General features: G+C 39.5%; 1 protein-coding gene across 1 annotated transcript; it reads right to left on the bottom strand.

Moving 5' to 3' along the window:
• Positions 1-13,799: 13,799 nt before the first annotated feature.
• On the bottom strand, positions 13,800-16,594 carry LOC109432693 (mitochondrial uncoupling protein Bmcp). Its single transcript, XM_019709075.3, has 5 exons — positions 16,300-16,594; positions 16,006-16,153; positions 15,321-15,618; positions 15,134-15,252; positions 13,800-15,073 (listed from the first exon to the last, which is right to left on the bottom strand). The coding sequence occupies exons 1-5, from the start codon at positions 16,364-16,366 to the stop codon at positions 14,686-14,688; spliced, it is 1,020 nt and encodes a 339-aa protein (XP_019564620.3). The 5' UTR covers positions 16,367-16,594; the 3' UTR covers positions 13,800-14,685.
• Positions 16,595-21,324: the final 4,730 nt, after the last annotated feature.

Here is a 21,324-nt window from a genome sequence, read left to right as displayed (position 1 = left end):
CAGTCTAGCGCGTAGATGAGGGGCGAAAAGAAATACAGAAAAGAAGGATATCCAACAATAAGTAAGCATAATATGTTAAAATTTAATCTGATTTCACCTTGATGAACAATTTTAAACGATCCAAAGTTGGGGTGGGAGAAGCAAAAGAAAATGAAAATCTCGCTGATGGAGGAGATGCAGAAAAAAAAATAAACTATTTCATTTCTGAATCTTAAGGTTTCGAGCGTTTTGTATGGGTATGTGAAAATATCACATGTGTTTTTTTCTATTGTAGAGTTCTACAACCCCCTCCCCCTAGAAGACCTTTGTCCATACAAAAATTTCAAAATTAGTATGGAGCGTAGACTTTTATTACAAGTTTTATGTTTGTGTTAAATGTTGTTTTTTAACTTGTAAATATTCCCTTTGTATTAATTCCCATTTATAGGGTTCTGGCAGAATGGAGGCCCGCATTCCTATTTCGATTGCCAACATTCTGGCCATTGCAATGGCATTGTGGGCCGCGATTAAGTACTAGAGATGTAAACCTTTACCTGGCACAGACTTTAAGTTACAGAACTCTAGTGATGAAATTCAAATCGGGATGCCCCCTTAGGATTAGAAATTCCTAGATAAAATTCAAGCTATGTAAGCAACTAATGCTGTGAACAAAAGGCAACTTGCCAGAGAAAATACGATTACAGGATTGACTGATGGACCAACGACAATTATGAAACTTCGTCATCCTGCAATTGGTAATCGTTATCCAATAGGGTAACAGGGCAAAACTTATGTATTGCTTTGTGTTTGTCCAAATGTGATGTCCTAATGTATTACGCATTTGTAAGGTTCCACTCAGTGAATCAAAATTCAACCATCGCGGAACAATAATGACAATGTCGCAACCTGTATTTGTTGCGACAATCCATCCAATGCGACATAAGTTTGTCCCAACTTGAAAATAATAGGATAAACATCGTACACCACGAGTTTAAAGATTTTTAAGCCTTGCATTGCGATTTTCGAACGGTAACTTCCAGTCGGTAAACACTGAAACTCTACTGAAGATCTATCATCAAACAGTTTCAACTTAGAGTTAGTAATAAATGATTATTCACGAGTTGAAAAGTACGCAACAAATTCAGCTTTCGTTTTGTCTGCAACAAAAATTTTCGAGATCATGTCATTATCTGTTACCAGTAGGGATAAAGACTAATCGTCACGCCTTCTTTGTTGCTTGTTTTGTGCCTCTTTTGTCTGACAATTCTCTTCACTGGTTCCACTACAATATGCTATATTTTTATATGCATTTGTTGTGCTTCATTATTTTTCGTAATACTTTGTCAGACAAACCCACCCTCTCCCCAAAAATTCTACATGGTTCATGAACGGCCCCTTCAGGAATTCCCAGTGCATTCCAAAAAAAATCCAGAAGGAATCCCTTGGAGAATTCCTGGAGAAATGTCTGAAAAATCCCTGCAGGAATTATTATAAGAATTTCTTATGCAATCCCTGAGTAAACTCCAAAAGAAAGTGCTGGAGGGATTCCCGAAAGAATCTCTGGAAAATTTTTAAACAGCTACTTGGAGAAATTCCAAGAGAAATTTATGACGACATCCCTACACAAATTTCAGAAAGAGATCCCTAGTTAAGTACTGGAAGGAATCCTGGGATAATTTCTAAAACAGTCGTTGGAGGAAACTCTTGTCATTTTTTTTTTTTTTTTTGGAAAAAAAATCCCGAAAAACTTTCTAATGGAACACCCTCAAGACATCCCTAAAAAAAACTCCTAGAGGTATCTCTGAAACAGTTCCAGAAGAAATCCATAGATAACTTCTTGAAACAAATAAAAAAGAATCTCGAGATAGATTCCTGAAAGAATCAAAGGGCAAATTTCTGAAGGAATTATTTTGCAGGAGCTGCAGGAAGTATTTTTGAAGGAATTCGTGGATGGATTCCTGAACATATTTTAAAAAAAATCTTGGAGAAAATTGTGAAATTCCTGGATGACTTCTTGGAGAATTTTCTGGATCATGTATGCATTTCTCTAAAATTATCTTAAAGAATTAAATTCCAACGCAAATCAATTTTTGAATAAACCCCAATAGTAATTTTTGAAAGAACCATTAGAGGAATTCCTAGAGCAATCCCTGGAAGAATTCCCGGAGCATTCCGTGAAGCAATAACTGGAAAATTACCTGGAGGCGTTCCTGAAGAAAGACATGGAAGAATTCCTGAACGAATTCATTGAGATATCCCTGGAGGAAATCTTGCAGGAACTCCGGGAAGAATCCCTGGAAGAATGCCTTACGGAATGCCTGGAGGAATCCCTTAAGTAATATCTGGACAAATCCCTGGAGCAATTCCTGGCGGAACCACTGGAATATCTGGAGGGTTTTCTGATTTTTCCTGAAGGAATTCCTGGAAGAATCTCAGGAGAAATACTTGGATGAACCACTGGGGCAATCCCTGAAAGAATCCCTGAAGGAATCTCTGAGTGAATTCCCGGAGAAATACCAGGAGGAATCCCTAGAGAAATTTTAGAATGAATCCCTGTAGAAACTTATAAAGAACATCCTGCAGAAATTCCTAGTAGAATTCCTGCAGGAATCCCTAGAGGAATACCTGGATAAATTCTTGGAGGAATTTCTGGAGGTACTGTATAAATTCCTGGAAAATTCTCTGGAGCAATTCCTGGAGGAAGATCTGGAAGAATAACTGAAGAAACCGCTGGAGAAATTGCTTGATAAATTCCTCGAAAAATTCATGGGGGAATCCCTGTTACAATTCCTGGAAGAATCTCTGGCGGGATTCCTGAAGGAATGCCTAGAGGAATCACAAGAGGAGTGCCTGAAGAAGTTCCTAGATGAATACTTGGAGGATATCCTGGAGAAACTCTTAGAGGAATCCGGGGCGAGATTGCTAGAGGTATCCCTGGAGGAATCCCTAGAAGGCAATTCCTGAAGTTTTCTGAAGGAATTCCTGGAGGAATCTCTGATTGAATTTCTGGAGGAATTTCCGGAGGAATTTTCGGAGGAATCCCTGGAGAAATTTCTTAAAAAAATCCCATAAGGAATTCCTGGACGATTTCCTAATGGCATTCCTAGAGAAATCCCTGGAAAAAATCCTGGATAAATTCTTGGGGGAATTACTGGAGGAATTACTGTAGGAATTCCTCGAGGAATCCATGAAACAATTCTTGGAGGAATCTGGAGAATAAATGGATAAACCCCTCCAGCAATTCCTGGATAAATTCCTGAGGGAATCCCTGTAGGAATCCCCAACACAATTCCTGGAAGATATTCCGGCGAAATTCCTGAAAGAATCTCTGGAGTAATTACCGGAGGAAAATCTTGAAGAACGCAAGGTGGAATCCCTGGAGGAATGCCTGAAGATATTCCTAAAGGAATTCCAGAAGCAATTCCTAGAGAAATTCTTGTGGGAATTTCTGGTTAAATTGCAGGGGGCATTCCTGGACAACCTCGAGTACGAATTCCTGGAGGATTTTTTGTTTTTGTTTTTATTAACGTATTTTAACCTTTTGGTAATTCTACACTTCATTCCTGGGGAAATCCCTGAAGCAATTTCTGGAAGTGTGCTTCGAGGGATTCCTGGAGAAATTCATGAAGAAATGCCTGGAGGAATGTCAGAAGGATTCCCTGTAGGAACTCCTACAGCAATCCTTTGTGGGATCGCTAGAATAATCCTTAGATGAATTTCTGGAGGAATCCCTGGAAGAATTCCTGGAACAATTTTTGAAGACATCCACAGAGGAGTTCCTGGTGAAATTCCTGGAGGATTTGCTGTAAATATTTCGGAAGGAATTCAAGGAGGATTTTCTGAAGATATCCCCGGAGGAAGTACTGAAAAAATCGCAGAAGGAATTCTTGGAAAAATTGTTGGATGAATACCTGAAAGAACTAGACGAACTTGGATGAATATCTGAAAAGATATTCGAAGGAATTCATGCTGCAATATCTGTAAGAATTCCTGAAGAAATCCCTGAAACAAATTCTGGAGAAATCTCTGGAAGAATCCCTGGAGGAATTCTTCAAAAAAAAAACCGCTGGAAAAAGCCCTGGAAGGATCCCTAACGCTAAGGGGGGAGGGAGGGGGTCCAGCTCTGCGTTACACTTCATACAAAATTTCAAAATTTCCCATACAAAAGTTGTTACGTGGGGGAGGGAGGGGGTCTAAAATAGACAAATTTTGCATTACGTAATATTTGAATTAACCCTAATGGCTTGCAATCGAAAAAGCCCAAAATCGCATACAGTAGACGTTCGGTCGGTGCAAACGGTTTAACTGCAATGCTTTTTAACTGCAAGTCCGGTAAGTGCAACAATTTTGCAGTTATCGCACCGCCACCCGTCAAAATTGTGCGCCATGTTAGCCCAAATGAACAGTCGGATGAAGTTCGCGTTCATTTTACGTCAGTTGATGGTTTGTTGACACTGTCAGGCATTGCAGTTATCGGATTTTCGTTCGCTAAGTGAAACGTAAACATGTTGCAGTTATCGAACGTCTACTGTATTTTGCCCTATAAATTGAGGTACAGTAGACGTTCGATAACTGCAACATGTTTACGTTTCACTTAGCTAACAAAATTCGATAACTGCAACGTCAGATTGGCGTCAACAACCCATCAATTGACGTAAAATGAACGTAAAATTTATTCGACTGTTCATTCGGGCTAACCTGGCGCACCGTTTTGACGGATAGCGGTGCGATAACTGCAAATTTGTTGCACTTACCGGACTTGTATAGTTAAAAAGCCTTGCAGTTAAACCGTTTGCACCGACCGAACGTCTACTGTATAGCTCAAAATTGTGACGTGCTGGAGCAAATCTGAGTCCGGATTCGGATTCAGCGGGCCAAAATCTGTCAGAGACACATAAGTTTGCTCTTGAGACAGACCAATAGTTAATTTTTGTTACGCTGTGTTTTATTGGAACAATCTCTCACAGAATTCTTGGGAGGAATATATGAAGAAATCTCTCAAAAAAATCTCTGAAGGAATACCTAAGAGAGGTCCTCAAAAGGATCTATAAAATTTCTTTGGGAAAACCTGGAAAAAAACCTGAAGAAATGCTCGATGAAAGCACTGGAACAATCACTCGAAGAAGCTCTCAAGATATTCTAGAAGAAATTAGTGGTGGAATCCTTAAAGGAATTCTTGAATCAATCTCTGGAGGAATCCATGATGAAGCCACTGCAGTGCAGGAAACTATGGGAAAATTCCTGGAGGAATTCCTTAATGCTTCCTAGCAGATGTAAGGTCTGGGACCATTTGGTCGGGGTTCTACTAAACCGAACCAAAGACCATTTTTTGAAAAATTGGGTTTTCTTAACCATTAAGTGAAGAAAATGATGATCTTCCTTCCATGTAAAAATCCAGTAATTCTGACAGCTCTTTGTGGAGTAAATTCAAAATTTCTGTTTGGCGGAACATACAAAAAATCATTTTGCATCCAACCAGAGTGAACTGTAAACCATTCGATAGAATCAGCGAAATATTTTAGTTTTGGTCCAGCTGATGAACATTTCAAGTTCTTCTCATCGCCGTCAGATTTCTAACTTCTAACCGACTCATAATAACAATATGTGAGAGAATTTAACACGTAATTAAAAATACGGGTGTTGGAGGATCCAATTATGTTTCGATGGCGCTGATAGCCGTTTTTCCAAATCACATTCAGCCAGACCGAACCAAATGCACTGCATATAAAAATCAATTTATTCTCAACAATACAAAAATAAAATGGTTTTGAATACATGCGTTATGTCGATACACCTCATACCGATAATTTACCCCAGGAGCCGTCATTTAACTACAAGGCTAATTAGAATAATAAAGCTTGAAAAAAATCAACCAGTTGGTTCACTTTGGCTGATTGAAAAATGATGTTTTCACGAAAACCATACTTGAGAAGAATGTTTAAAAGTTGATTCAGACTTAACGACTGACCTTCAGCTAGGTAAAATGACCTAGAGGTAACGAGCTTGGTTATCACTCAGATGATCCAAGTTCGAATCTCTTTCAAATTTTAGAAAACTTTTTTGTACTTAGTTCACTTTGGCAGCACATTTTCATGGTTTTCTTCGACCAGCATAAATTTGAAGTACACAAACTGCTCCACATTCACATCTCAGGACCTCAGGGTATGCAAGGACATCGTTTGACATAATCACTCTTGCTCTGTGCCTCCACATGCACCGCTTATGAAGAAAAAGCATGGGTGGGAAAAGCTGAGCTGGGAGGGCTTCCGCCGTTCATATTTCAAACTATTTTGAGACCTTCGTGCTACCATACTATACGCGTCCTTTTTTATTCTTGTAAAGGATTGTGAGTGATATCGATTTCAACTTGATAGACGATGGAAAATCGAGATTTTTTGCACTGTCCAACTGGTTTTACCTGAAACAAAAAAACACATTCAGCCAAACTGAACTATAAACCATTTTCTAATGTTTTTGATCAGCCAGAGTGAACTGAGTGCAAAGTACCAAGAAATAAAATGTAATTATATCAATGATTCCAAATAATTTACATCTATTCTTAATTTCTGATGGTTTATGAAGGCTTGTAAGTTACATGTGTGCGGAAAAGTTTCAAATAATCTTCGTTGTTGTTTATTTGTGAGTGGTTGAACTTTAAGCTTAATTATCTCGGAATTATCTTTTTGGCGCTTAGTTCGGTTTAGCAGAACCCCGGCCATTTGAGTGGGAAATTGTGAGGAATTCCAGAAGCATTTCTTGGAACAAGCCCTGGAACACTTACAGTAGACGTTCGGTCGGTGCAAACGGTTTAACTGCAATGCTTTTTAACTGCAAGTCCGGTAAGTGCAACAATTTTGCAGTTATCGCACCGCCACCCGTCAAAATTGTGCGCCATGTTAGCCCAAATGAACAGTCGGATGAAGTTCGCGTTCATTTTACGTCAGTTGATGGTTTGTTGACACTGTCAGGCATTGCAGTTATCGGATTTTCGTTCGCTAAGTGAAACGTAAACATGTTGCAGTTATCGAACGTCTACTGTACTATTATTGGATTCCTACAAGATGTCCTTGGAGGTATTCACGAAGAATAAATTCCTAGAGAAGTACATTGAGAACTTCGTGAAGAAATTCCTGAAAAAATACCTGAAAGAATTTCAAAAGCTATCCCTGTATATCTTAAGTATTATGACGTTTGTTTGAATTGTATGCTAGCGAAAATTCGTGGAATTTGGAAAATATTTTCAGTTGTTATGTAATAAAATAGTCGCTTCAAAACTGGCTGTCATCATATACCAACTTACATGAGTGTTGTGGAATGCCTTGTGTTCAAGATTTGTTGACCCATGGTTCTTGAATGAGGGTCACGGTTAAGTTCTTTTTAGTGAACCTTTAACACAGCACACCGGTGGCGCTCTGAGCATGGTGTAGGTTCACTTACAGTACCTTAGTTGCCATTTTTTAGGTTTCAGTTATTTTTCGGATGACCGTCTTTGGATGTTACGGACCATCGAAATGTCGTCGTTTGGAGTTATAGTTTGGGTTGTTTCTCTTCCATACAGCGACCTGGCCCGCCACTTTCGCCTTTGTGGGCAAAGTGTTGCTTTTTGCACCCCTTTGCCCTGTTTAGATACCTGTTTCGGTACAACTAGAACAGGGAGTCGCATGTACGCTCCGAACTTTTCCTATATAGGCGGACAGGCTAGCCTTTATGGTGCTTAAGCACAGAGAAACAGACGTCACCTTTTTCACGGCTGATTCAAATATTGGTAGTAGGTCGCGGTGCTGGCATCGTTTTTGCTCATGTTTGACGATTGCTCACTACCGCCACCTAGTGATGGCCCGGCCAAACAAAATAAATTTGGTATTAGGCGATTACGTTTTCGCAACGATGTTTTTAAATTAATTTTCTTCGATCTGTTACGTCTGTTTCTCTGTGCTTTAAGGTTTGGCTTGCCTCACCCGAACCGATTCTTACTCAGATTGCTCTTGAGGCGGTCTTCCTGTCGGTTTGGCGGTTGCGACAATCGGCTAATCTGTAATCCATCTTACGTGGATATCACTGTATCGCAATTAAGGGTGTATTAAGACTTCGTCAACTTTTCCATTGGCGTACCATCTTTTGTGAAGATTCATTCGACATGAATGCCCTTCAGAATGGGTTGTTTTCGTTTCACAATACGCCAATTAGTTATTGTAATATCATTTTGGATTTCTATGAGAACTTTTATGCGGTCATCGTCATAGCTGGAGGTTTGTGGGAAGAATGCTCGGATCGTGTCTGGACAAGGAATCGCCACTACGTACATTGTCATCAGCTCTTCACCTTCCCAGGGTATCATGGATGGGGATATTCTCTTGAACCTCTCAGCAGTCTCTTGATCATTACAGATTAGAACCATGAAACCGAACTTGTAGATAAGGTTGTTGAATTTAGGTTTTATCGGCTCGAATCTCTGTTGAACTACTCTGAGTAGAAGCGCTTCTTTTTGAAGGTCTAGCTGAGCTGTAGTGAACTGAACGGTGGGAATATTAGCTGATTCCAGCTGTCTCCTAACTGGGTGGGTTTTGTTTTCAAGAAACGTGTTCCTGAGGCGCACGGTTTGAGAACAGTTGGGTGCACTCTCTCAGTCTTAGTTCCAGATGGTGCTTTACCTTTTTGTATGTTTGGGGTCCTCTGAAGCGAATCTGTGAAGGTCATTTCTCGAGCGTTTAAAGAAAGAGGACCCGACGCTCTGCTTATCCAGAGTTATTTATGAATAAAACCTCACTCCGGTCTTTTCTCTTTTCCCGAAGGTTTCTATGCTGCTTCTTCTGTGAGCGTGTGAGTGTAGGGATTTTCTTGCTTAGAGCACCTTTGGTTTCCGTAGAATCCTTATTGTCAGTTTCGAAGCCTTTGCTATTTGCTAAAGATTCTTGGGGGTTGATGATGTTCCTTATACCATCATCCTCGTTATCTTCCATGTCCATCAAGTTGGAGTCGGTCGATTAGGGGTGTTGTAGATCTGGGCCAGTAGCTTTGTAGAAACGTGTCCTGGCCCGAGAGGTATTTGGTCCCACGAGTAGCTAGGTCCGCTGCGCCAAAGCCCCGCCGCAGTGCAGTACGGCCGGCTTACTGGGGTGTTTGTCCTGTTGCACCCCAAGCTCCATTCGCGGTTAAGCATGTTTGAACCCCCCTCAATCATTCAGCCCTCGACAGGGATGGGAAAACTCACTTCGAAAGAGTTACACTCACTTGCTATTTTCTCAGCTCAGAAGCATGCAATCAAGAAACGTTGTATGGACGACTTTTGCCTTGTGGTTTTGTCTAAAATTTTGCTGAATAGAGACGGGGTCATACACGAATCCCAAAGTCGTGACAGAGCTGTGAAAGCAATTCTCCACGTGGTGAGTGTAATTTACATTCACCTCGTGGAGAGTTGCCTTCGCAGCTTCCTCACGACATAGGTATACGTGTGCGACCCCTATTATATTTATTTATTTATTTATTTATTTATTTATTTATAATAACTCTTGCGACGTAAGACAAAGTCTTTTTAAATGTCGCAAATTGATTTCAATGAGAATACAAAATCATGTTTTACTTACTATAATATGTTCCTGAAGGTTCCATAATTCATCTTAACTAATTCATGTTAACTAATTCATGTTGCTGAATCTATGAAGAAGGTCTCGCTTAAACCCAATTATAGAGGAGGATAACTTGACATTAACTGGCAGCACAGAGAACAGACATCCAGGCTAGAACAAATTTCATTCAGAAAGTTGTGTAAGGATTTGAATCTTCACTTGAGTAAGGTTGCAAACCAATACACGATGACAACACTAACGCCGCCAAACACCATATTGCCACAGTCAGTGGTGAATTGAAACATTTCAAGTGGTGAATTAAATTAGTATGGGAAATTAACCGATTGCAGCGCCACGCTATTGCCACTTGTGTTGCCGATTTCAAATGGCCGGTAAATTCCTTACACAGCTTCGGAACTGGACTTGGATGTCTGTACTCTGTGCTGGCAGCGCGTTCCAAAGTACAATGCTTCGAACAAAGAATGAATTCCCGTAGTATGCAGAATTATGATGAGGTATACTTAGGTTCATGGTGCGAGGTTGTCGCATTCGAGTTATTTTTATAAAAAGATAGTGAGGTGTTCTAGACTTTATAATCTTATATAAATTTAAACATAATCTGTATTCAAAGAATTGCATGAACGAACATCCAAGCAACGTCTCGTGTAAATGAGAAACTCAGTGGCGGCGCGTAACCTCACTTTTTACCTGTGCACCAAGTATAAATGCTTGAATTATTTGAACAAATTTGCTTGTAATAATTAGAAAATGACTAGAATGACTGTTTTCACTCATCTTTATTTAGATTTTGATCATAAATCCCCTGCAATTGCAAGTTTTAGGGTCGGTGCACAGGTAAAAAGTGAGGTTACGCGACGCCACTGGAGAAACTAGAAAATTTAGGAAGGCGATGAACGTATCGCACACAAGCATTTAGAGCTAAACGCATTTTATTCATTGCAGCCATAGAAGCATTGCTGTAAATGAAATCACAAAATATGAAGTGCGGAAATAAAAGAGTTTTGAAAAGTCTTATTTTTGTATGAGTGTCCAAATGTCGAGTAGTTGAGTTTAATTGTTTTAAACCGTAGTATATTTTTCTACATTGCTGGTTTATTTGAGCATCCCAACTAAGGTTTGATGTAAAAATCATTCCTAGATTTAAGGCTTGATCTACAAACTGCAATTTTTCGTTGTCAAAATATAAATCTGGAGGTTGAAGGCTAGATCTAGTCTTATTGATGAGAAGAGCTTTAGTTTTACTGGGATTAATCATCAGCAGGTTTCTTCTAGACCATTCCAGAAGTTTTTGTAAATCTGAGTTAATTTTTCTCGATATTTCATACATGTTTATATTAATGTCACTGCATAGATAAATTTGAACATCGTCAGCAAAAAGGTGGACTGAACAATATTCTAAAACTGACGGAAGATCATTTATAAAAAGAGAAAATAATAACGGCCCAAGAATTGATCCTTGTGGGACTCCAGATTTTATTTCTATAAATGTTGAAAATTCCATATTGTGAAAAACGGTTTGTGTTCGTTCACTAAGATAAGATTTGATCAAAGATACAGCAGTATTAGAAAAATAAAATTTTGAAGATAATTTATCGAGAAGCTTACGATGGGATACGCGGTCGAAGGCTTTAGCAAAGTCTATTAATAATAATATAGCAATACCTTTTTTGTCTATGGTCCTAGCGATATCATCGTGCACTTTTAAAAGTGCAGTAGTTGTACTATGCTTCCTCCGAAAACCAGACTGATACTGGGTTAGGAAGCTCATTCGATTGATATACAGTAGACGTTCGATAACTGCAACATGTTTACGTTTCACTTAGCGAACGAAAATCCGATAACTGCAACGCCTGACAGTGTCAACAAACCATCAACTGACGTAAAATGAACGCGAACTTCATCCGACTGTTCATTTGGGCTAACATGGCGCACCATTTTGACGGATGGCGGTGCGATAACTGCAAAATTGTTGCACTTACCGGACTTGCAGTTAAAAAGCATTGCAGTTAAACCGTTTGCACCGACCGAACGTCTACTGTACTCACACATCTGATTTTTTAAAAGCTTATTTGGCAAACTTTTAGACAAAATCCCAAGGCAAAAGTCGTCCATACATCGTTTTTCGATTGCATGCTTCTGAGCTGAGAAAACAGCAAGTGAGTGTAACTCTTTCGAAGCGAGTGTTCCCATCCCTGGCCCTCGATACGGGTCGCATGACACCTTGTCATTGGGTTTATTAATTTTAGCTTTACACGATGACCATGCATAACAGCCATCGCAACCTTCCCAACAAACATTTTTGCTGTATAAAAGTGAAACAAACCACTCTTAAGCAAACTTTAGCTTAAGAAACTGCTATTCAGCTTGTTCTGTTACTTGGGTTCTTCCTTTACCAGGGCTTAGGACCTAGTAGCTGGAATTCTTAATAGTTTCAGTATTTCGAACAAGCAACTAAGGAGAACCATCATTGCTAGCAAGGTTCGAGCTTGCCTCTGGTTCGGTTTAAGCTTAGTTTAAGTTTAACTCAACTTCAGTTTAGTTTTGGCTTAGCTTAGCATTAGCTTGAGCTCGAGATTTGGCTGATGCCGTAACTTTCAGCTTTAAATACCCCTTTGGCTTTAGTTTCTGCTACAACTCTAGCTTAAGGCCCCTTAGCGTGTCATCGCAAAATGGCTTCTTCAAAATCATTGACCGAAATCAACTTTACACAACATCCCAACAAACATTTTTGCTGTACAAGAGTGGAACAAACAACTCTTAAGCAAACTTTAGCTTAAGAAACTGTTATACAACTAGTTATGTTACTTGGGATTGCACCAATACATATTTGTAAAAAATCGACACTTATCTTATTCTATAAAATAATCAATTTCACGCGAGATATTCAGCATAAAAATGTATTCACACTACAGTAGACGTTCGGTCGGTGCAAACGGTTTAACTGCAATGCTTTTTAACTGCAAGTCCGGTAAGTGCAACAATTTTGCAGTTATCGCACCGCCACCCGTCAAAATTGTGCGCCATGTTAGCCCAAATGAACAGTCGGATGAAGTTCGCGTTCATTTTACGTCAGTTGATGGTTTGTTGACACTGTCAGGCATTGCAGTTATCGGATTTTCGTTCGCTAAGTGAAACGTAAACATGTTGCAGTTATCGAACGTCTACTGTACTCCAAATACAAGCCTCTTTCCAAGTAGTCACGATTACTAAGCATTAGTTCACTCGAAAGTAGAAATTTTTAACGATTTGTTTCAACCGCACTAAAATGTGGTTGGCGGTGTTTACCACCCACCGCAGTACCAACGACGACGGCGGCAGTGCGGTATGTCTTTTGGCGCGCACAATCATCGATCATTGCACGCAGTGATGTCGATCCTGCTGGCCAAAGCATCAATGAAATTGATCGAAATCAATTTAAAAAATCCAGTCAAACGAATTGGTTATGCGTCATAAAATCAAAAATAATTTGTGGGGTGATTATTTTTTAACTTTTTTACCACAATTGTTAGTGAAATAAGCAAAGCATTATAATTTACGAAATCTTCACCAAGCGGTCCGCCAGCACTGCTGTTGCAGCAAACATAAACAGTGAGAGAGCGTACCAAAATACAGTAGACGTTCGATAACTGCAACATGTTTACGTTTCACTTAGCGAACGAAAATCCGATAACTGCAATGCCTGACAGTGTCAACAAACCATCAACTGACGTAAAATGAACGCGAACTTCATCCGACTGTTCATTTGGGCTAACATGGCGCACAATTTTGACGGGTGGCGGTGCGATAACTGCAAAATTGTTGCACTTACCGGACTTGCAGTTAAAAAGCATTGCAGTTAAACCGTTTGCACCGACCGAACGTAATTCGATCATTTCTAGTTTGTTACATAAAAAATCTAACATTTTTCGTGACATTTGGATATGTTTCCTAGTTATTCATTGAAGTAGAGTAGTTTACTGTTTGAGTTACTTTCAAATGATTCATATTCTCGAAATGTTTACATTGGAAGTACCGAGACAAAGAGGTGCTATTTTTGTTTGTTTGTTTGTTTATAGAATTGGTATAAAAAGGCTACACAACTACTATCGTGCTTGATGATTGTTTGGAATAAGAATCAAATAAGAAGAGCAAAATTTGAGCTGACACGCTAAGGGGCCTTAAACTTCAGTTAAACCAAATTCAGATACGCTATCATGACAATGTCTGGTCATCACGAAAAAAGCCACTATTGAATTAGATTGTTCTAAAACTCTTTTATTCTGCTTTCACATGTTCAAAATATAAATTTGAAATAACATCTACTTATACAAGTACCACGTACAGAGGATAACCATTAGGTTGTTGGTGATGATAATAAGTGTAGGTGTGTGTCTGTATTTGTTTAACTGTTGTTTGTCGTTTGGTTGTGACTACTAATAGTACTTCAGTTCCAAATAACGACTTTGCTATCATAGGTTTCTTTTTTACGATTAATTGTAGGTATTTGATCAACAATCGATATTTAAACCGAATAAGGGTAATTTTGCTTGGATAACACAATACTTCTTTCAATAACAGATTATTTTGGTAGATAACACTCGTTTGATGCAACATACATGTTTTGGAAGATACGTGTGTTGTAAGTGTAAAGAAAATGCCTAGCAGAATACGACGATCTTTAATGTTAAAATGATTCAAAAGATTTTCCCGGATCTTGCGTCGCAAAGATAGAAAACTAAAGGTAGAATGTTTGAAATCGAGCCTTTTGTTTTCCGACCTTTCGGACTAAGAATTCGGTGGTTTAAATGTTGTGTTAGTGAGAATGCATGGTTAATGAAATGCAAAACACCAAATGCAATTGCTTGTAATCAGTGAAATGAGACCTTTGGTACAAATTGTTAGGAAAAATCGCTAAGCAATTTTGCTAAGCAAACTTAGTTTAAAAAAAAACTTTAAATAAATTTTGTAAGGGATTTGAATGTGATTCTACCACTTTCACCTTACGTTGTTTAAAGATTCATTGTCCTAAATTGTCTTACGTCCTATAAGCAATCCACACGCACATAAAAACTATGTGATTCACTGTCGAATTGTTTGTTTCTAGTCTAAATAGCATCGTTCCGCCTGTGCCTCGCACACTCTAGTACATCTGCTTCAACTGTTCGTAGGTGATGAAGAAGATAATGTTCCACGGTCCCATGCGGACCCACGTCGGCACAAAGCCCTTGTACAGCGCCCGGAAGCCCTCGTTCCGAACCGTTTGGATGGCACAGTCTAAGCTTCCGGTGTAGATTTTGGCCGCCGATGACGAGGACAACGGAGTGGCCACAGCAGCCATGGCAGCACCTCCTCCGGCAACACCTCGGCCACCACCACCAGTCTGTCCACCGCCTCCTCCTCCGCCGCCGCCGCCGGGGCCTAGATTGTGCACCTGAAGCTGCACTCGGCGTTGATTCATCAAGCGCGTTCGGATCACATCTATCGGGGTAGATGCCACGGCGCTTCCCAAGCTCGCGATGAAACTCGATCTACGGCGAGAAAATACATGTAAACCAGCTACGTTCAGCTTATTATTGGTTCCTACTTACATAAAATGATTGGCCACTTGATCGCCGAATGTCTCCATCAAATGCAATTTACAAAAGTCATACACTGGCAGTTCTACTGCCGCTATCACAGCCGCTCGTTGAGCCGTAGGGCCAACTCCCTACAATTATGAGACCATCGTTTTAATAACAACCTTGGGTGACCCAACCGACCCTCCCAAACACTCACCCTCCACAACCCCCGTATTCCTTCGTGTACGTAAATCTCCTTGAAGCACCTTGCGAGGCCGGCGTTGTTCGTGCCCTTCCCGTGCACCTGCATGCGCACCTTCAGCACATCGGTCGGGTTGGCGATCGCACTGGACACGGCCCCGGCAATCGTCGCACACCCGGCGTTGCACCAGACGTTCTCATTTCCCGACTTGTCCACCAGCCAGCCCTTTTCGGTGGCCACCTTCTTAAGCGTATAGTAGGTTCCGAACTTGATCGTCCCGTACGTCGCCTGCCGCAGCACAGCGGGCCAAATGCTGGAAGGGATTAGAAGGACACGACTGTTAAGGCATCCAGATTGGGAACGGACAACGTTTTCAGTCCGCGACTAGTAAGGAGCGAGATAACTTCTAAGATTTCGATAGTTACTCTGTGGATTTTGATCTATCCATGGCTAGCAAAGAGTTACACTCACTTGCTATTAGCTCACAAGCATGCTATCAACAGTTTATGGAGGACTTTTATCTATAAGATTTCCAAAAAGTAAGGATCACACATGCATACCAATATCGTGAGAAAGCTGTAAGGCTAATCTCCACGCAATGAGTGTAAATTTCCTCGTAAAGCCAAGCTAGCTTCTAGGTATCGTGAATCACACCTTCGAATTGGAATCGCCCCTTCCTGTCGTACCCCAGCTTACCTACCCAGAATAAAGTGCCTTCATGCCTTCCTGTTTGGATATCTTCACGAATGCGTCCGTCATGCCCCTGTACTTGAGCTCCGCGTGAGATTGGTCGATTTTCTGACCTTGAATTTGCAGTCTCGTCTTTGTTGTATCGATGGGAAAAGTGCCTGCGGCAAAAAGAGAAAAACAAAAACAAAACACACAGTCAACCACCTCGCGCCTATAATCGGAAGGGATTTGCCTTCGTTATGTAAGTGCCGTTTCTTGGAACAAAATATCGGTTCAAACCGGACAAATCTCAGATTGCACTTACCGAATTCCGCGGTGATCGAAGCCACTCCACCGTAAATAAAGGGGCGCCAGTCGCGGATGTCTCCCATCGTTTTGGCCTCGATACAGAACTTGCTCCCGAAATCTTTCCAGGGAAAACAATCCAGACGCTCACCAGCTTCACCGAGAACCACGAAACTCACGCAAATATTCGAGAAAACACACTTTTAGATCACTTTCTTCGCTGACCGATGGTCGGATGCAATCCGGTCGACGACGACGGAGACGGTGGTTTTTGACTTTTCGTCCTGCTCCTGCTGATGACAGACGAAGGGCACGTCGGTTTTGTTTTGGTCGGAAAGGGCTAGCCCTCACGCAACTTTTTGACGTTTCCAGTCAGCGTTGTTCACTTCCTACACGCTAACCTGAAACTACCCTTCGCCTGGGTCGATTCTACCCGGATTTTCATGTTGTTAGCAGTTGTCAAAATCTGGGTAACCCGAAAACCCAGAGTTCTTGAATCTGGTTACAGATCTGGGTAATTGGCACTTTGTCACTTTCCGGCTTGAGAATATGGCAGCGGTCAGGAGAACGCTGGAAATTATGGATGTTTCCACGACAAATATGAGGATAAATGACGGAAAAACAGTGAAAATCTTCTGGAGAACTGTTTTCCTGCATCAGGTAAGTATTGTGTATTCAGTTCAAAGTTGGATTATCCCGACTGATTGTTAAACTGTTCAGAACAGTCCTCGAATATCGAGGGGATTCTCGATGTATTCCACAGAAACTAATTAATCAGCAACTTTGTTCAAGCACATCATTATTTCAAACGTATAGGTCTTCAGAATAACAAACATTGGCAATTATCCTGGAAATAATATAAATTGCATTTATTAAACCCCACTTTAAAACATTTAAAACGTTTATTGCGAAAACAAATATTTTCATAAATTTGTTGAGTGATAAACATTGCATCTGAACACCCCCCGACTTCCGCGCCAAAAAGCTGGCGGCTTGGCTGCCGGCAACAGCTGATCAGGACGACCGGTTAGCTGTCCTTGTTCCACCAATTGAATGTTTTTGAAAACGCGTTTGCGCGCGAAATCTTTCTCGCTCATTTCTGCTGTCAAATCCGTCACCGACTGTTTCACCGACCGTTTGAAACGCCGACTGTTTCGAACGGTCGTGAACAGTTTGGAACTGGACGGTCAATAAACAGCACGGGAATTGGCAACTTTTTATAAAAAATCTAAATTTGAAATAAATTAACAAAATCAAGGCCCCGGAGGAGCTGGGTACCGGTTACCCTGATTTTGCCACCAGCATCAGTAACCCAGATTTGAGTACCCGGATAAAAAATACAATAGAAAAACATAGGATTCTTATGTAACAGTACCATTGAAAACCATACTCTCACAATAGAATTCAATGTTAAAATAACAGTAGAAAAACAATAGAATCAAATGTTTCTAACAATAGAATCAAATGTGAATGAGCATTTCACATTGAATTGTATAGGTTGTTAAGTATCGTAACAATACAAAAAATGACTTTTTTCCATACAAGTTTTTTCGCAAAACAGAATATTCTAATGTAAATGAAATGTTGTTAATACATAAACGGGGAATCAAATATACGGTAGATTTTTATGTATTTGTATTGTTTTGAACTGTTAAATATGCCAAGAACTGTCTTTTTTGAACTGTGATCTTACATTAGATTCAATGGTTTGGGGATGGTTTTCTATTGTGAAACAGCAGATTCTTATGTTTTCGAATTGTTCCAAAAAAAGAATTACACGGTAAACGTATTGTTTTGGGTAGTGATTTTATTCATGGTTCCACATTTGATTCAATTGTTTAGGAATTGTTTTCTATTGTGAAACAGAACATACTGTTTGTACTGTATTTACATTGAATTCAATGGTTTGGGTATCGTTTTCTATTGTGATACCTTGTGTGATACAGAAGATTCTTATGTTTTCGAATTGTTTCAAACAGTGAATTGCACGGTAAACGTATTGTTTTGAGTAGTAATTTTATTACTGATTCCACATTTGATTCAATGGTTTGGAAATTGTTTTCTATTGTGATACACAAGATTCTTATGTTTTCATATTGTTCTTTGAGCACTGACTTAATTACACATTAGATTCTATTGTTTTGGAATTGCTTTCAATTGTGATTACGGAACATACTGTTTTGCCCTATCCAAAGGTTTGGTAATTGTTTTCTATTGTGAAACAGGAAGTTCTAATGTTTTGGAATAGTTTTATTTTACAAGCGATTATGAACATTTTGGCATAATTTGATCTATTTCTGCTTTTTACTTTTGTTACTGATTGCTTGAGAAAATTCTGAAAAACAGTGAATCTGAACTATCTTTATGCATTTGGACTAGAAGCTTGTATATTTTATGCTACATTCAGGGCTACATTTTAAGAACACAGATCGAACAATTATCTAGTATTTGGATCAATCATGTCGTAAATCGAGTAATGTTTGATTGCATTAATGATTGAAGCTTGGGCTCCCATGCCCCACTGGCCAGATAGCTGGGTTTAGCAGACTAAGCATTATATGTGGCAACATTATAAGCGGCATGATGGAACCGTGCCTAAGCGCGCTAAGTGTTATTAGACCACTAATGTAGTTGCATTTAGTGGGTGATGAGGTACAAAAGTAACATTACAGCGTGCTTAACCATTGTTGTAGCACTAAAAAAACTCGATATACTACAACTTGAACCTATACTTGAACATCGTTCGTAGCCGTAAAATGCAAAATATTGCATATATTAAGTTCGTTAAATGTTGACTATACACAAGCTTCTATATAGTTTGAATAGTTCTTCAAATATTTGAATCACTCATGTCTGAAGTAACATCTAATTGCATTAATGGTCGAAGCTTAGGCTCCCATGCCCCACCAGCCAGATAACTGGGTTTAGCAAACTAAACACTATATGTGGCAACACTATAAGCGGCATGATGGAACCGTGCCTAAGCGCGCTAAGTGTTATTAGTCCACTAATGTAGTTGCATTTAGTGGGTGATGAGGTACAAAAGTAACATTACAGCGTGCTTGACCATTATCCTGGCAATAAAGACACCAGTTAGACTAAAGCCTGGAGCCCATAGCATAAATTTGCACCGATTGAGTTAAACTTATGATATGTGTTCCAGTCTTAAAGAGCGAACGTATATAAGAAGACCTTTCATAACGTCCATATGCCAAAGATAGTTCTAATTCAGTAATAAATTTAATGAAACGAGTTTCCAATTATCAGACGCAATCCTCCGCCTACAAAAGCGATAATTCCCCCAAATTTAGGTGGTAGCTGCAATAATAGTCTTTCAATGAACACCCTCCTACTCTAACAAAGAAATGTTTTATCTATATATATATATATATATATATATAAAAATGCAGTGGCATACGTGGGACCGCGCATAACTTTCGAACAAAAGGTCCGATTTTGGTCGTTTTAGTTTTGTTCTGTTAGTTTTTACCCAAGGAAGGTTTATGAGGCAAAAAACATGGAAAAATTGAGATTTTAACGCAGTAGGCAAGACAAAGTTTGCCGGGTACAGCTAGTATTACATAAAATAAATACAATTAGGGGACAACAGTGTAAACACAGACAAACAGACGTAACACTCTGACATTTCCCATCGTATACCGAGTTAACGGTCTATTTAAAGATTTGATAGTTGGCCAACTGCCCACCCGTGGCGCTCGCATCGTTTTTGTTCGAGTTTGACGTTTGCCCACTACCGCCACCTAGTTCATGGTCGGCCAAACTAAGTCCTTTTAGTATTGGGCGAACAGGTTTCCGGGACTAAGATTTGAATCAAAAAATGTTCGTAGTGTTACGTCTGTTTGTCTGTGGTGTAAGCTTATTAAACTGTTTAAACGTCGCAATCACCAAGACAATTTTTGATAATTTCGTTCGCAATTTCATGAAACACTTCCATAATCAGATAATCATGGCTTACGCAGTGATTTAATCTGTTCAGTGAATACCCCTAATATCAGAATTCATCAAGTGTTGCAATTCACCCCACCCTGTTTTACGACACCGTATTTTCCAATCGTTGACGAATTATTTAGCGGAGTGACCTTTTATTCCGACAAACTGGTCACCCTTCATCAGCTTGTTCATTTTAATTTCAAAATTTTGGTTCGGGTGTCAAATAGCACCAACTTAGAACCTCGCTTAGAACCTTACTTAGAACTTCCGGAAATAGCGATTGCAAGAGGTCCTGCTGCGGGTACTAATATATGCACAATATCGCATTGTTTTGCCTTTGCCAAGTATGTGCACTTTTCCGCACGCATAATCCAACAGCAGTCTCAACATTGAAAAACCCGATTTAATCCACCTATGGTGAACAGAACCCTTCTTACACTTATTAAAATTACACTAGTTTACAAAATAAAATGAAAGTTGTGAACTTCTGTCAACGACCAAAATTTTTGGAGCACAATTTAGCGCTGATTTCGAAACCGACCTTCAAAAAATTTTAAGTAGAACAGTTTTAGAGTTTTTGCTTAATATCGAGTTTTACAACTTTTTGAAATATGGAATTTACTTAAATTCAAATATCAACCAATTTTAAATCTTTTTCCATAAATTAAAAGCTGAATATAATACCATTCGATCATCTGAATGCAGGTTTTGCGTGAGATTAATAAAATTAAAGATATTGGCAAGTTTTAGGGACGATCTCCTTAAATTTTAGCAACATTTCTAAAAAAATATAAAGAAATATATTTTTTTCATTTTGAAAAAAAAAACAATTTAAAAATTCTTTTTCAACGTTTATTTGACATGTGTTGGCGAGTTACATTGGTGAGTTAATCGGAGCATTGATTACGGAGAATGAGATGTTTGAATTGAGCGACTTTGCTTAAAAATAGAACAAAAATCGATTTCAAATCATCAACATTGCATGGAAAGTCGAAAAAAGTTCCGCTCCACTGTATATTTTTTCCTTCGCGTTTTCGAACTCAGGGCATGATTCCACAACAAAAATGATCATCAGCTTACCGAGTTCAAAAAT

The sequence above is a fragment of the Aedes albopictus genome, chromosome 3 (genome assembly GCF_035046485.1).
Source record: "Aedes albopictus strain Foshan chromosome 3, AalbF5, whole genome shotgun sequence".
Classification (NCBI taxonomy): Eukaryota; Metazoa; Arthropoda; class Insecta; order Diptera; family Culicidae; genus Aedes; species Aedes albopictus.
Note: the sequence above shows the minus strand (reverse complement) of the source record. Positions and strands in the feature narration are given on the sequence as shown.

What these genes read in the sequence shown, in the direction of transcription:
- LOC109432693 (XM_019709075.3), bottom strand. Translation starts at nt 16,366, where the DNA reads ATGGGAGACATCCGCGACTGGCGCCCCTTTATTTACGGTGGAGTGGCT. An exon ending in GAATACGGGGGTTGTGGAGG is followed by an intron (nt 15,253 to 15,320) that starts GTGAGTGTTTGG and finishes TCATAATTGTAG; the next exon opens with GGAGTTGGCCCTACGGCTCA. An exon ending in CAAGTGGCCAATCATTTTAT is followed by an intron (nt 15,074 to 15,133) that starts GTAAGTAGGAAC and finishes TTCTCGCCGTAG; the next exon opens with ATCGAGTTTCATCGCGAGCT.